The sequence below is a fragment of the Equus caballus genome, chromosome 1, assembly GCF_041296265.1.
Source record: "Equus caballus isolate H_3958 breed thoroughbred chromosome 1, TB-T2T, whole genome shotgun sequence".
In the NCBI taxonomy this organism is placed as follows: Eukaryota; Metazoa; Chordata; class Mammalia; order Perissodactyla; family Equidae; genus Equus; species Equus caballus.
The window spans coordinates 183,391,619-183,409,056 of record NC_091684.1 but is presented as its reverse complement, the minus strand read 5'-3'; the positions used below and the strand labels follow the sequence as shown (position 1 = coordinate 183,409,056).

The following is a 17,438-nucleotide window of genomic DNA, read 5'->3' as shown; positions in this document are numbered from 1 at the left end:
TGATATTCAAAGCTTTCCAGTATATAGCTCAAAGGCTTTCAAGCTTTATTTTCCACTAGGTCCTCATCCCTTCCCATAAATATATGGACGCCCTATGCTCAAAAGAACTGAGCTACTCCTTGTCCACCGTTCTCTCTCCCTTTTCCATGCTTTTGATCACATATTTCCTCTGCCTGGAATGTTCTCCCTCTAATATCTTCCTCCTAACAATTTATCAGAATATTAGAGATTCCCACAAAATCCATCTTCTCTTGGGAAGAGGGAACGTCCCAATACCCCATTAAATTGAAATAATGCTCCTTCCCCCAATTTCTCTATCTCTTATGTGCCTTATTATAGCATTTATCATGCAATCTGCCTTAATATAGAATTGCATGTGTGCATATCTGTCTCCACTGCTGGGCAGTGAGCAAGGAGAGGTACAGTGTCCTGTCCAGAACTATGACATCACAGTGTACTTACATATTCAACATTTATTGATTTTAAGAATGGATATGAGCAGTGTAGATAGAGAGAATGGGAAAAGTCCTGGGCAAAAGCAAAGAGAAAGGAAAGGGAAAAATATATTTGGAAGAAGGTGAATTAACTAGAACATTTATGAAATGAAAAGTGACATGAATCTTGACTAAGCAGGTGGAGTCTAAATGAAAGAGTAAGGAGTGTAGCCTTTGCGTTGTCAGATAAGGTTTTTAAAAAGACTCTGAATAAGCCTGAGTATCTGACACCTGTTTGGAGCTTAAGTTTTTCCATCAGTAAAGTGAAAATAATAACAGGAGTTACAACTGCTGGTATTGTTGGGAAGAAAGAGAAACAATGAGACAATGCAGGTAAAAGGCTTGACAGGAACCTAGACCACGGTGAGCCTGCGCTAAACGCTGACCCCATTAATAGAGTATGTTATAAACACACACAGAATGGTCATACAAAAATATCTAAGATGTCAAAAGTAAAGAAGCTTTTTCAGGCTTTGATTTCCAGAGCTAGAGATAGGAAAGAGAGGGAGGAGAGAGAGACATAAAAGCATTAATGTCCATGAAGCGGACTTGAGCAGATAGCTTCAGTGGACACATATTTCCTTCTTTCATCTCTCTCTTTCTGTTCCTTCTCTCTCTCTTCTTTCCTTCTCTCTTTTCCATTGTCTTAGTCTCTTGCTGTAGGCTTCCTTTGTTTCCTCTCCCCTTTCTCACTCAGCCAGATCCACGGCCAGGCTCAATCCTGCAGGGGACAATGCTCCACAGTGTTGGCCTCAGTAGGCCAGCTAAGAATAAAGAGGAGAAGCTGCCACCCTGATGCAAGGCGGCCTGGAAGCTGCAGTGAGATGGGTCCCTGGGCTCCGGCCCAGCAGGACCTCCAATCTGGTTAATGTTTCCTGAGGGACATTAACCTTCATTTAGGCACAGTGGGAGGTAAGACTGGGAATGTTCTGAGTCCCGGTGGCAAAGAGCGCTACAGTACATTGAAAAAATATCTCCATCTCTGTCAGCATGAGAACTACACAGATGGCTATATTCCAGCTGATTTCCGAGGAGAAGGAATGAGCCGAATGCGGGCCTCTCCATGCTTGTTGACCTCACTGGACGGGAGAGAGACTCTTGGTGCGAGAACAGTTAAACAGCGCCTGGAGGATTCAGGGTCCTGAGCGCAGGTGTGTGCACGTTTGAAAGCTGCTGTTTCATAAGAAGTCATAGGTGACTCAATAAACAGAAGAGCCAGAGCAAAGGAATCCCTTTAGCAGGGCTCTCCCCAGCTCAGCCGGCTCCCCTGCCAGAAAAAACACATTCCGGGAAAAAAGTGTAAATCACACACTGAGGTAATTGTTTCACACTTTCAAAGAATTTACTGATTAATTTTAAAGTGTCTTTTAGAAGCAATTCTGTATCTTGCCTTCCGTCTCATGTTTAAATATTCATAGATTTTTTTTAAATGTTGACCTCAACTATATATCAAAAAGTCCCTCTAATGCGTTAACTACGTATTATCTTTAAAATAGATCAAACTGAGTTACAACATGCGAGTTCTGCTAATAAAAGAGGGCTGCTTTCCATAGAATGTAAGTCTGGATCCAATCTCATGCATCTTTGTAACTCTAGGTATTACAGATTCAGTGATCAGGTGCTCTGACTAAATAGGAAAGAAAGATAGACTACCCACTCACGTCAATGACATTTCCCTGTGTTGATCAGCGACACCAAAGAATTTCACTCCCAGATTGTTGCTGAGCCAAATGTTTCCACCCTCAAGGCCACCAGCAATAGAGGGATAGTGTGAAAAATCAAGATAAGCTGTGGTCTTTTACATCATGTAGACCATGATGGGGCTGACCATCAGCTGTCCTTTGACCTAGTATATATTTTTATCATCTCCACCATTTTTTCAGTGACCTCTAGAGTGGCAGACTATTAAAAAAATTTATCATCTTGGATCCATCCACACATCTGATAATATGCAAATTTAAGTGCCTAAGGAGATTAGAGGAACTATCTTTTATTCGATTCTATCACAAATTTAGTAACCACAACTGCTCTTCAAAGAAATAACTCACTTTTGTTTCTGTCTTTCAAAAACACTTTTGAAGAAAAGTTGCCCTTCTGGTAACAAAAAAAGGACTACTGAAGAATCCACAGCAGAAGAAAGCACTCTCCCCAGGTACCACATATCAAGACTATTTATACAGTTCAGCAGGAAAGGAGCAGGATCGAATGCAGGCTCTTAGGAAGAACTCTGCACGGAAGAGGTGGAATTGGGAATGCACTTACCATTCATTTGCTTGCATCAAGAACCTCATTCCATTTCAATCTGCCAACATCCTAATTAAGATGATCTGAATCTTAGGTGATCTATTATTCTAGATCTAAGATAGCCCAAGCTACATTAGACAAGATGTTACACTGTGTGCTTACACGGAGACGATAAGGCCACTGAGCAGAAAAGCATGTCTTCCCTCGTGTCTGGCCCAGCACTGGGCTGAGCTCTCTGTCAGCACTCAATAAATAACGGCCAGGCCTTTGCCTGTTGTCTTTCTACTACTTGAGGCACAATTTAATCTAACTGTGTCAGTCCTGGTTCCTTTTGACAACATATACCTGTACTGTGTTTTGCGTGAAGAAGAAAGTATCTGAAGTCATTCTTTCTACATGTGGATGTCAGTGTATGTGAGACTAATAACATATGAATGCAATTCCCATTCATTACCCTATTGCCATTTCTGAAGGTCCTCTATTAAAGAACATGCTAACTACATAAGCTTTGAGCCAGAAAATAAAAGAACTCAGAGACAATGCTTTGTCTCACCAATGCTTTGGAAGAATCAAGATCAAATTCCTTTCCAGGATAATAATATCCAGCTGCACTATTAGGCAAGAGGCACTATGTAACACAGAAAATATCATAGAAAGGTGCTCCCCAGATAGGCTTCTTTTTCTCCCTTCAGTTAAAGAAAGTTAGCCAAAATTCATTAATATAAACACTGGGTTAAGACTTGAGTGTGTGGTAAACAAACAAACAAAAAATATGTATTAACATTAGACTCGCCTTCTCCTGACATCTAAAGAAAGGCCAGATGGTCAGAGACAACCCAAGTCAGAGGCTGCGCATAACATCCCTTCACAGCCAGTATCTAAAACTGTCATTTGTAGGACTGAGCAAACATATATAAGAAATGTCCTTAAGCTTGCTCTTGTGCTATTGTTGAACAGATAACACTGATGACCTTCATAGTCTGATATCCATTTCCAAAGGGATGACGGCTTCAATCTACGAACCTCAAAGAGGGCAGATAAATAAGCCCAACCCCGGAGCCCACAGCAGCGGACCCTGTCTGCTTTCACCGAGGAAATGAACATGTTGGCTGGAACCCAGGCTACGTTACCCTTCGAATAGCTGTGAAGTTTTCTGAATTTACAATAAAATCTTCAAATAGTCTTTGTTTTGGAAATGTATCTGTTTCTTTAAAGAGGACAAAGGAACCATTGTTTTGCGCTTTCAGTGATGCAGAGTTTGAGATGTCATGTGGGAAAATCCTGGCCTCGATTCTAAGACATCTGTACTGATGGCATGCTCAATATGTGAAGAGTAAAGAAAGAGAGGATAAGAACATCTTAAAGGAGGCAATGTGCGAAACTTAAGAATGCTTTCAGGATTTTTGTTTTTTGCCTTGAAAGGTCAGAAAAAGAAAGTAGACTTTGTTAGGCATTAGATATTCACTGTATTTTGAAATCCCTCCAGCTACACAGCATCAAAAATTTTACATACTGAAAGTCTAGTTTAAGGTGATAAAACTTTCATCAATCTATCTTAAAATAAAATATATAATTACAAGCATATTTTCCATTCTTGGATGTGAGTGCTGAAGCTCTGTTTCTAGAATTGGTGAATTCTATTCTCCATTTCCATGTATAAAATATCTCACAGTCCTGGGAAAACGCTTTTTTAAAAAATGGAATACAACAAATAAGGTACGCTGCCGGGTCCTGGGGGAGAAGTTTCCTAGAGTCTTTGAATTTCCTCCTATCCTCCTTCTTTACAAGATTTCTAAGACCAAGTCCTTTTCTGCAGTCTCTCAAACAAGGTAAAAAAGAAAAATACCCCCTAGATATATCCCTTAGATTTTCTATTATGCTTCTCAAGTTCCCAGAAGCTTCTGAAGTAAACCTAAGATGAATTCTGGAGTTATTTTTTTATTATGTTTTAATTTTAGTTCCTCTTTCAGGTCTAAGATAAAATAGATGATCATAACTGCTGTGCTTGGAGATGCATTTCATGGCACAATTTGTACATGACCCGTGCAAGGTCACGTCATGGAAAGAGTTCTGACATGACAGCTAACAAGTCGAATCCAGCTTTTAGTCTTGGAGAACTTCAGGGTAACCTATTTAAGCCTGCTCCATTTAGTGCAATATGGCAAGAAAAATTTCCCTTTAAACAGTGCATATTAGATATTTTCTGTATAGGGAACTTACTCTGGCTTGGATAGTGCCAATTAGGGACACATGAGGAATTATTGCTCAAATCACTGATCATTAAGGGTCATGGTTTGTCACATTGTGAGCCTTGGTGCAGACTGTGGCAAGCTGACCCAATCACTGTCCACCAGGTCGTGGGTTCTGGCCACACCACACCTTTTTATACCTCTGGGTCTCTGCCCGTGCTGCTCTCTCTGCCCACTATTTTCACTCTGAGCCTCCCCATTGAAAACATCATCTCCCCTGTAAATCTTTCCTTCATTCCCTCCCAGTAGGGTTAGTTACCTCCCTCTGTGTACTCATAGAACTTTATACCTATCTCTCCTAGAGGATTTATCAGATTCTATTATAATTATTTGTTTGTTGTCTCCACCACTAGAATATGAAGGCTTGTACATTTACCCTTATCTAGGATTTACCATGTGCCAAGCACTGTTATAAGCACTTTAGATGTGTCAACTCTTTTATCTGCACAACCTTTAAGGTTGATATTAGCATTGCCTCCATTTTACAAATGAGGAACACGAGGCACAGAGAAGTTAAGTAATTTTCCCAAGGACACATAGCTAGTAAGTGTCAGGAGTTGAACTCACGCAGTCTGACTTCAAAGACTGAGCCTTTCCTGTTATTCTTTGTGTTTGCCCAGGTGACTAAGGAAGGCAGTTCATAAACATCAAATAAATAGAAAGAATGATCATTATGATTTCTCCATAGTTGCCTAAGCACAAATTTAGAAATATGTTTTGTCTTAAATTGATTTCACCTTCATCCTTGACTATGGATGCATTCATTTGTCTAAAGAACATCCAGCCCAGACTGGGGAAGAGAGAACTGGTTGGGAGGTAGAAGGCCTGAGCTTTTGCTGGCCCTGCTACGTCACAGCCATAAACTCTCAGCACCCCACGCGGTCCCAGGTCTGTAGATAGCTGCAGGAGCCCCTCCTCCAGGCTGCTTTCAGATGCTCAACACTGTCCACAGAGTGTGACGTGAAATGCTTTGGAACAGAAATGCTATTAGCAAGAAAAACACTTATGCTATTCTTTGTAAACTAATGTGGCTCAAGGAAGACATTTTCACTTTGAGGGTGATTCAAAGAGAGAGAGTTTTTGTGGTTGTTTGATTAGAAGGGAGGCACTCAAATCATTAAGAGTCAGATGTGTTTATTTTTCCTCCTAATATTTAAATTCATACCCCACTCCCCTCAGATCAATGTCATCTATTTTGCCTTTTAAATCACTTTTTAATTCTTGTATTTTGATTAAAATAATTCTTACTCATTGTAGAGATTTGGAAAGTTCAAAGATGTTTAAAATATATAATGGCACACTATGGGTCTCTTCCAATGTTTTGAAATTCTCTTCTAAAATGACTTCTCTTTTAATGGCTATGTAACCTTTCATCAGGATGAGATAGAGCATAATTTAATTAAACAGTCTCTATTTTAAACACTTCGGTTGATACCAATTATTTGCTTGTATAGGTAACAATGCAGCAGACACTCAACGTGAAAGAATCACGCGTGAGGATCGTGCAGCCCTGCAGGCGAAGGGCCTTTTGGGAGCCTGTCCTGGTGGCCTTCTGGGAGCACACGGAATGCAGATGCTGGGCCCCGCTCAAGAGGCGCTGATGCGTCTGAGGTGGGGACTGGGGCCTCTTTCTGAGAAATACTGACATTGCCTCTCCTTTGATAATACTTTCTCCTCCTTGGGTTACCCTCTTTACTCCATCTCAAGACCTCCCTACAAAATGAGGTGACTTAAAGCTTTCACATTCAAATTGGCCCTGGTGAATAGAGCTACTCATTCCTGACTTAGGTCCTTTATTACTTTAGGCGACCGCACCATCTTGCAGCTCCCCTTCGGTGCCTCCCCATCCTCACCCCTACTCGCCACAGTCCACCCACCCGTCCTCCACACCACAGCCAAGAAGAGGTTTTTATGCTGCAAATCAATGACGCCCTTTCCCTGCTCACTCCAAAACCCTCCCCTGTGCTGACCAGAGGCCACTCTGCTTCCCTCGCACTCTCCTCCCTCCCTCTCTCTAACTGCTCTGGGCTGCTCAGAGAATGTCGCTTCCTCGAAGAAGCCCTCCTTGACGCCCTGATCTACATCACTTCTCCCAGCCCAACCTCTGGTTGCTCCCTTTTCTTCTCTTTCACAGCACACGGTGGGCTATAGACTCATGGTTATTGGGTTTAGATCTGTCTCCCCACTTCACCACCAGCTCCATGAGACAGGTACTGAGACTAATTGTTCGCCAGCATACCCTGCCCTGAGCAGTGCCAGGGAGAGGAAGTATTCTAGGTGGTGATGAATATGGGCTTTGGGGCCAAAGGGCTCAGGTTCAAATCCTAGCTCTGCTACTTAGTACCTGTGTGACCGTAAGCAAGTTACTTAACTTCTCTGTGCCTCCATTTTCTTCAGTGGGATTATAATGGGACTACCTTATAGTTTTGCTGTGAGAATTAAATGAGAGAATATACAGCAGTCTTGTAGAATGGTGTCTGGCATGTAGAATGCATCCGATACAGGATAGCTTTTTAAAAGTAAGCACTCCGTATATTTTTGTTAACTAAATAAAACACAACAGCATTTTTAGTGGCGACCTTTCCCATCATCTCTGCCCCCTGCCCTAGCCAAAGCATTAGCCCAATCAACTTCTCCCAGCAGTCTGCTCCTTAAAAGAGCTCCACTTCTGCCGTGAGAAGGCTGCTGAATATACTCTCCACTCCACATTATTAGTCCCAGCTTTGATCCTCTCATCACGTCACTTCCTAAAATATGCGCTCATGTGCCAAGCCATCTCTCTTCCTTCGTTCAAGTATTTCCTGAAATGTGACCTCCTCCACGGAGCCTTCTCTAAGTGGGACTGAGCTCATCATTCCATCCTGTTTCCAACAAATAAGTTAAAGGTTGTTGTTTGAGGTTCCAAAGCTATAAATCGTCTCAGCTTTCACCGGCTGCGGGGTCTCATACTGCAGGGCAGGTGGGGTTTCTTCTCTGCCTGCACTTAAGAATGTGAGTCTAAGGGCAAAAGGTTTGTTTAACTCCCTCTATATACATTTAGCACAATGCCAGTCCACATGGATGCTGAAGAAATGCAACCTGACGATGATTTAATTACTCTGTCCATGCTGGGAATAGAAACCATGAACTCTTAAATCTGTTTCCCCTACTTTACAATGTGTTTCGATGCTGAGTCTATGATGAGACTGGTTTTCTGCATTTACTTTCACAAAAGAACAAATAAAAAAGAAGAGAGAGTTACATGAAAATATCAAAGTAATAAAATTATTTTCCACATCATGAGTCCAAAGATACCTTTAGAATAGTGGTGCATTGTATTAAAAGGTGCCTCATTTAAAGTTTAATTGCACATGCTTTATGCGTTATTTTGTAAATCTAAAATGGATAACCAAAACATGTCAATACTCATTTTTAAAGTACTTGTTGTATTCGGTGCATGCACCATTATGGAGAATTTACACTCAGAGCAAAAAGATTTGTAGCAAAGCATATGACCTTCTTCCCACTACAATGACCATTCCCTAATTAGGCAATGCATCTGATAGTCATTAACAGGAATGAGATAATGAATCACTTTCTCTCTTCTTTGTTAATTTGCTGTAACCAAGCGGCTAATGGATGTCAGAGCTGAGTGATTGCACTGATTATAGTGATTTATAGTTGCAACAAAACAATTTAAAACCATTCTGATTATTCATGTTAAAGATGCTTTATGTTTTGTTTACTAAATGTTTTATGTCCCCCTACCTCCTACCCCTGAAGTACTGTGCCCCTCCTACCCTGCCACTTCTCACAAAAAGACCTCTTTCTAGAAAACTTGCAAGTTGTAGGCTTTTTTTTTTATTGTTTTAAACTAAGCCATTTCATTTTGTTTATATATATCCACATATATATACAGATATATAAAGTTTACCCAGTAGAAACGAAAAGCCTTAGGGGTGGAAAGAAAACTTCAGTGGTGCCTAGTTCAAAAGAAGAGAGAAATAAGAGGAAATAAGGCAAACTTCAAGCCACTTACCTTGGGGCTTCCAGTCCCTTCCTCATCCTCCACAGACACATCAGTAGCCAGAATTTCGGCTTTGATGGTACCCAGAGCCCGGAGAATCCAGCTGTGTTGCCGTTTGATTTGCCTCTGCAGCTCCTTCCATTGACTGGCAATCATCCGCAGCATGTCCTTCAGTCCTTCTCCAAAAGAAGGGGAATGCGCGAGTTACAGACTCGACTGCATTTTCACCCATTATTATTCTTTATTTAGTAAATTAGATGGATATTTCCAACAATAAACATAATTTTAAACCACCATTACCATCACCTACCATATTAGCATTTATGACTGGGAATTTTTGACTTGACATAAGGCACACAAAAGTGGGATAACCACACAGATGAATGGTTTGGAATTGACTTAGATTCAGTATATTGACTAAAAAAATGCATGTGGAAAAAAACCTACTATATATAAAAATTATTAAAATGATAGCTTCAGATTCCAAATAAAAGGCCTTGTGTGTAGCTGTGTGGAGACTTCATAAGGATCAGAAAGATGTATGGAAATAGGTAAAGTTAATTCGATGAGAAATGCTGTAAATGGGCCAGAATTAAGACAGCAGTCTTCAGCATTAGCGCAGCCGGTGGATGCTGCTCTTTTCTTATTTAGCTGTGGAAAGCTCAAAGCACGAGCCAAATTCTAAGTCATCCTGTCTTATGGTCTTTTACTACCAGGATAACTATAACCAAATGACAAAACTATTTTTTACTTATAATCTGCTCTTCATAAATACATTAATACTGGGGGAAGAATTGGTTTAAAGCCAAAACTCTGCTAATGCAATGACCGGCAAAGAACATGCAAAATGTTCACGTGTGTGAATTGGCAGGCAAATAATCAGATACCTCTAGACGCCTGCCCTGTATCTGTAATGATATCTATAAGTACCCTAATGCATATGCATTAAAACTATATGCACAATTCTCATGTATTATCTTAATGTTATTTCCAGAGCACCTACATCAAAAAGCATGTCAATACGAAGTTTTCAAGAATGTGATTTCAATTGAAACTCAGGCGAACTGCAAGCCCAAAATAAAATGAACAGACCATTTGGAGGCAGTATTTCATTTTATAAGTATCGCAGCATTGTATGCAGGATATGAAACATTTATAAATCTTGAAGGTCAATCTGATAATGTAAATGTTAATAATACATAAGGAAGTGAATATATGCAGCAATTTATAGCAATGCTTCTTCATTCCTAATAGTCTGGAGACATAAAGACTTGCAATATTTCAGGAGGATTTACCTGCTTTGTGGGATGCAATAAGCTCAAGAAGTTGGTATCCTTCCTCTTCCACAGCTTCCTTGAGAGCACAATGACTGTCTACATTCAACTTAAAACTCTGCAAGGAAAAATATGAGCATCAAACTCTGGCAAGGCAGTTAAACACAAAACATCCATACAAAGCTACTTCCTACTTTTTATCAAGAACCACACAGTCCAATTTACCCAATAGACAAACTAATTTGCAATACTAAAAGCTATTGATATTTGGGATCTGGGCTCAAAATGTTTCCATTAGATTAGCAGAGTGCATCTGTTTGGAAACAGCTGATAAATCTAGAAATTCATTAGGTTTTTATGAAAAGTCAGATCCCATAGGCTATAGCAAAAGTAGCAGTGTTCTATAAAATACCCTGAATTTCTACCAGCACATATGAGCTCTTTTCATCACTTTTGAAAAATGTTAGTGATAGCACTATTTATGAAACCATAAAAAATTGGCAGTTTAAATTATATTAGCCTTATGTGCACATATATAAACCCATTAATACAGTAGGGTTTGACTCAGCTCCATTTCTCAGACGTCACAAACCATGGAATATTGAGGTGGATTTAGGTGCTGCACTGAGTCAACTGCTTTTCAAATGTTTGATTTTTAAAAGTTTATTCCTTACACTGTAACACTCCTTTATAAATGAGTACATCAAGTACATCAGGGGCATTTTTCCCTCGTGATAGTCATCCAAAAGACAAAAACTGCCGTCAGGGCTGAATTCCAACGCGGAGTCATTTCTTTCAGGAAGCCTTCCCTAGTGTCTTGCGTGGGGTTAATTCCTCCCGTCTGCTACCTCTGCTCTTTATGTCTGGTTCTATTATAGAATGTAGCATACTATATTGTGCTGTATTTCTAAACTTGGCTACCAAATTATAAACAATTTGAAAGAATTGCCAGTTTCACATTTATCTCCAACTCATGTCACATACAAGGTGTTCGATAAATGTTTGCGGGAAGAATGGGTATCTGTTGAAGTGGATCAATAGCACTCTCTGAAGGGGAAGGTTTCCATTTAAATATTTCAAGAAACATAGACCGTTTTCCAAAGGTTCTTCCACCTCTGGAATGTTATGAGATGCTCCAACCACAGGAGGTCCAATGGCGAGTAATCATAGTAACCAATCTGTTGAACTGATGGTTAGTCTTCAGGGTAAAAATCCATTCCTTGAGTTAACTAATTGAAACAAGCATGGATTTTTAACCACTGTATGCCAAATTTTGGCTTCTCCATGATAGGGCTTCAAAATTTACAACATATCTTGCTCTCACTACACACTCATTGAGCAACAGCTGTATGCACTGCAGTGAACTTAATATTAAGAATATTTGACACAAGTTGGAGATGATACAGTCCCAGTTGGAATGTAATTTGGATAAAAGGGGTTAAACAACCATAAATCAGGAAATAAGGTATTCATTCATTTAGAAACAATGTATTGTGCCTATTTTGAACACTGGGCCGGGTAATAGCGACTTAGGGGGTATAAAGCATGGCTTCTGGCATCAAAGGACACCTGCACATGCCACTAGGAGAAGGAAGTGCAGCCTGAGTCATCTTGGATGTTCAGTGGTGAGCCCTGGCTCTCCTCTTCTTAGTGGAGATCTTTTTAAAGCTCAGAAAAGGGACCTTTTCAAAGCTCAGAAGAACAAGCAAAACAATCAAAAGAAGCTGTAAATGAAGAAGATAGGGACAGACAGATCAGGTCTTAAAGCACAAAGATGAGAATTTTGCCTAAAAAAAATTGACTCCAAAATGACAAATCATTTCATCGGACTAAAAGCACAAGAAACAGTCAAACTTGACAGAAAGAGACAATATGAGGTTTCCCCAAGGATTGTTCACTATTTCTTGTATTGTCCTCTTTCAGCTACAGGTATTTGGTTGAATAAAATAAAGAATGGCAGGGGCCCGGCCCCGTGGCCAAGTGGTTAAGTTCGCAAGCTCCGCTTCGGCAGCCCAGGGTTTTGCTGGCTCGGATCGTGGGCACGGACATGGCACTGCTCATCGAGCTATGCTGAGGTGGCGTCCCACATGCCACAACAAGAAGGACCCACAACTAGGAGTGTACAACTATGTACCAAGAGCTTTGGGGAGAAAAAGGAAAAAAACAAAATCTTAAAAAATGATAAATAAGAAAATAAGATAAAGTATGGCAATGTATGGGAATCCTGATGCTTATGGCCAATCCAAACTATATAATATCTATGAAAAAATAAATATGTATTACTTTTTAGCCAAACTTGGCTGCATTTACTTTTCGCCACTGTGGTGGAAATCTTCAACTCTGAAGCAATGCCGTGAAGACTGAGGTACATGTGTGTTTCAGGGAGAAGGGATGGGGTGAAAAAAAGCACTTGAGATAAACCCGAGAGTGCCAAAACCTAGGAAGAAACCTGTTCTAGAGATTTCCTCATAACTGTAAATTTAGCCTAATGCACTCTTTGATTCTCTGTTTACTTACAACACACTTGTGCCGAGTGGTTGGCAATCACGAGCTTCCAAAGAGTGCATCAGGCCTTTGTCTCAGAGCAAAAGCCAACCAATGACCTGGGAGGAGGTGGGATAATTTGACATAATTGAAGCCAAGGGCACAGAACAGATGCAGCTGGATGTGGTTCTGCCTCAAGATGACGTGGAAGCATTTGATGAGGAAATTGGAAAAGATGAGGTATTTATTATTAGGAAAAAGATAAGCTGATAAGCCTGATGCCATGGGAAAGAACTATATAATGTAACTATGACCCAAATGGTACAGTATTGCTTGATTTTCAGGTGCACCCATTAACCATTAATAATATCAACTAAGGAATTCACAATGGGCCTCTGAGAAGGCAGCCAAGCAGCCACATTAACAAAATTGTCAACGAAATTCTGGCTGCTAAAGGATTCTGTAATAAGCACTCCCCATTCTGCCCCCACTTCTTCCCTAGGGAAGGAAGCTTAGACGAAAGGATTTTATTTTCTTTCTTCTTTTTTCTTGAACATGATACTTAGTCACATTTCCTTTTTTGTGCTCCTAACCCGTCTCCTCAGCAGTGCCTTATGGTACATAGTCCCTCTGCAACATCCATAGCACTCCCTGAAAGTGCGGGGCATTTTCTAGAAATTTAATTTATGGCAACAACATTGCCATAGGCAGGTGCCACAGTGCTATGTCACTGATTATGTGAAATTCCATAAATATGAGTAATCTGGGTCCTGTGGGACAGCAGACCTTTTTTAACGTCTTTAAAGCAGCTTGTAACTGAACATCTAGAAGAGAATAACTAAGGAAATGGAAAATACAGTGACTGAGACAAAGAACTAAATTATCAAAAAGCTGACACATCAGAGGTCCTTCCATTACTGCAGCTCTAGCCTCACCAGCTTGTGTAGATCTGGGTGCCTTACTTCTTGGCAGGATCCAAATTTGGCTAAGCATGCTGATTGTACATTGATCGTGATCAGACCTTACAAAGCAGATAAAATACTACATCCAATCCTATTCCATTCAAATTTCTGAGGAGCCTAGTTTGATGGGAATGTGGAGGTCATGTGGATATGAAATGAAACCAAGGAAATATATGCCTTGCTGGACAAAACTATGACGTATGTGAAGAATGACTACTCATAAGGGATCAGGAGACTAGATATGGATCTCTGGTACAGGAAATAGCGGGAAAGGTCAAAATCACATTCATAGATTAAAGTTCCAAAGTGGCTCGGTCTTAGCAGCATCATATCAGGAACATAGACTTCCAATCATCCCCATGGAACACTGTTAGTGTCTGCCAGGTCCATTGAGGCCCGTGAGTATTATGTTTGTGAACAGAGAGGCCAAAAAGAGTTCAGAGTCTTTCCTGACCTAATTTTAGTTATTTTAAAAGCATAAATTAATACAATAGATATTTATTGAGCAGTCTCTCCCAGACCTATAGACACAAAAGTTAACAATTTACGATTCTGGCACATGCATCTTATAGTCTATTGGGTAAAAGAGATAAGAAAGCAAGCAGCCTTACATGACCCAGCATAGAATAAATGTGTAATTAGGTTTTGGTGTATAATAGAGAGTGGTGAGGCCTAAACTCAACAGTGATATGCCCTGTCCAATGAGATTTAATTAAAAAAAAAATTAAAGCATCATGCTGGCCCAGTAAAAACAAGACTGTGGGCCATATTCCACATGAGTGTGGTAAGTGCTGGATGGGTGCTGTGGGAGCCCGAGCTGGGAGCCAGGTTCTGCACAGCCTGGCAGGGAGCTTGTGCAGAAAGGACTGATTTGTATATGGGCCTGGAGACACTCCTTATGGTAGCAGGAAACAGGGAGCCACGAGCAGCTTGGTGTGGCTGGGATAGGATGCAAGCAGGGGAGGTGGGAGCTGTGGTTACACAAGGTACTCAACTCCAAGAACCATGAAAGAGTCATGGAAGAAGATGCCAACAACATGTGAGAGCACCTGGTGCAGTTCTGTGTTCTAGAAAGATCTTTCTGGCTGTTGTGTAGAGTTGACTTTAAAAGGGCAGACTGGAGACAAGGAGGCCATTTAGGAGGCTGCTATGGTAATACAGGCCAGATGTTTCTGCATGCTCATATTTTTTTTTAATTAAAAAAAGGTATGCTTTTTCTTCTAAATGAATGGAAGAAGGAAAAATGAAGAAAATCTTCTGCCTTTTTAAGTTCTTCTCAGTGCGTGAGAGCAGCATGTGCCAGAATTTAGTTCTTTGGCTGTTCTGATGATAAATACCAGAGGTTATTAGTCAGGAGTCTCCAAATGTGAAAGACATATTGAACTGATGAACTTTTACTCCCACTGTCATTTTAAAGAGATGGTATATATGCTGATGAATAAGGCACTTGATGACACTTTCTTCACACAAAAGATTTTTACTACCCTAAGAAAACGAAAACTTGCTTTTTCACAAGGGCAGGAGGAAGAATATGAGTTCAGACAGAAAGACAGAAGCTTGAAAAGTCACCTGCTACCTGCCTCAGGCCATCTCTGCCCAGGCTCCACGCTGAGCTGTGCCCAGCACCATCCTGCCTTTCCCAGGGGGGCTCTGGGCAGGGAAGAAAGCCACGATCCCCTGCTCAGAGCTTGGCAGTTTCTCTTCTCCTCTCCAATGCCATCCACACAGGATGGTCAGATGCTCCTCAAAACAAGAAACATACCTTCCAAATGCTATATGTGCCAAGAATGAAGAGATTTTTATCAGTAAACATCTCTTTGTTTAAGAACCTTCTAAAAACTTGATGAGAAATTATACAGCCATTAAAATGAAGACTATGAAATCACATAAAAAGACATAGAACACATGACAAGCCAAAAAAGTGAAGATTTAAAATTGTATCTATGATAAAATGAAAGCTATGTAAATGAACAGCCCCAGTGCGTAGAAAAAGGAAAGCGTAGGGAAATACAACTAAAGGTTAGCGCCGTTTCTGCAGGGGAGGATGCGCAGTTAACACAGTCCAGTCTCATGAAATGAGCTCTCTGTGCTTTAGCTTTCGGAAATATAAAATGGAAATAACACTACCTAACTTCTGGGTTGTTTCAAGAATTAGAGATAATGTTTGTAAAGCTTGGAAGCAGTGCCTGGTAACGAGTGGGGCTAAAGAAAAATCATTACAGACTTTTAAATTCCTTTTCTCTATTTTCCAACCATTCTATGTAGTTAATGGTATTTTACGGCATCTTTAAGCAACAAGTGGCACTTATTGTCAACCGAACAATAACTCCTTAAGTGCAGATACCAATATTTTGCTTTTGTGTCACCACCTAGCAAAGGCCTGTCCACAGAGGGCACCAAAACATAGATGCTGCTATCGGAGATTCTGGGAGGAGCCAGCGCAGACTGAGAGGCCAAGGATGTGGGTCTTCTTTCGTCTCAAGTGTGTGCCCTTGGACGAGTCATCTAACCCTTCTGGGCTTCTGTTTCCTTATCTACAATCCAGGAATCTGAACTCAATACTTTCCAGTCCTTGGACACTTTTATTTTATCTTTAAGCCAGGCAGTTAAGGATAGGTGGCTCAGGAGAATTTTTATTTATTCTAAACCAGAAAATTTTCAAAAAGGGAAGAATCCCAAAGGCCATCTAACCATTCATCTACCCCAGGGCAGCTCTGTCCCTCAACCATTCCAGGCAGATGTGTCCGTTCTATTTTTAACTGTCTCCAGGGAAGTTTCTTCCAACTTCTCATCCTGAGTCCACAACATTTCTTCTCAGGAATTTAAGAACCCTGCAAAGAGCAGCACGAGCTTCCCTCTGCTTCAGATTCTTTTGCCAAGTCATCTCTCCAGTGTAGGAGTTGGAAATCAGGGACATTGTGAGACTGTGCCAACAAAATCCACATGTCCAATCAATCACCAAGCCCTGCTGACTTATGTCTTCATCCTCACCACCCCGTATCGACCAACAGCGCCTTAGATTCAGGTCCTCATCATCACCCCTTGCCAGGTTGACTTCAGCAGCCTCCAGCCTTAGCCCCCTCAAAACTACAATTATTCCTTACTTGTGGCTTGTCTATGAAGGTGCAGGCTTTGTCCTAAGCATGCGGCATGTGTCTGTGAACAAGATGAACATAGTCCCTGACTTCACAGAGCTCGCAGTCTAGCGGTGGGTGGAGAGAAAGGGGGAACATGCATCTTATAAACAGGGAGTTTCAGTTGATTGGGTCGAGGGGGCTAGGACATCGTGTGGGATGCTGCTGATGAGCACAGGCTCTGGAACTGGACAGCCTGGGTTCAAATCCTGGCTCCTCCATCACCCGCTGTGTAACTGTGGGCAACCTCTTTGTACTCAGTTTCTTCAGCTGTAAAAAGGAAGAAATGTTAGTGCCTACTTCACAGGGTTGCTGTGAGGATGAAAAGCCTTGACCTGTAGCTCAGAAACCAACATATCATAATAGCTCAAGAAAAACATTTCATTATACAGGTGGTATGCCTACAACACAATTCTGAAGATGTTCCTCTTCTTAAATGGTTCTCTAGTGGTTTCCCAAGGTTGCAGGATACAGTCCAGCCTCTAGTGTGACCTACAGAGCCCTCTAAGATCCTGGCTAAGTCTGCTTCTTCGGCCCCATGTCTGCCATGAAATGTGCCTGAACTACTTAGTTTCCACCTCACGCCAGCCA

The 17,438-nt window shown here is 41.0% G+C and overlaps 1 protein-coding gene across 21 annotated transcripts in view; it reads right to left on the bottom strand.

Moving 5' to 3' along the window:
- Nucleotides 1–17,438, bottom strand: part of AKAP6 (A-kinase anchoring protein 6) — a 509,527-nt gene that overhangs the window by 193,975 nt on the left and 298,114 nt on the right. For 12 of the 21 annotated variants that reach the window (XM_070241797.1, XM_023623662.2, XM_070241775.1 and 9 more), the window contains 2 exons: nucleotides 10,289–10,385; nucleotides 9,006–9,169 (listed from right to left, as the gene is read on the bottom strand). In XM_070241797.1, the coding sequence (XP_070097898.1) occupies nucleotides 9,006–9,169; nucleotides 10,289–10,385 (261 nt within the window). Of the gene's footprint in view, nucleotides 1–9,005; nucleotides 9,173–10,288; nucleotides 10,386–17,438 lie in introns of all 21 variants that reach the window. The other 9 variants (XM_070241754.1, XM_070241771.1, XM_070241805.1 and 6 more) reach the window with 1 other exon arrangement.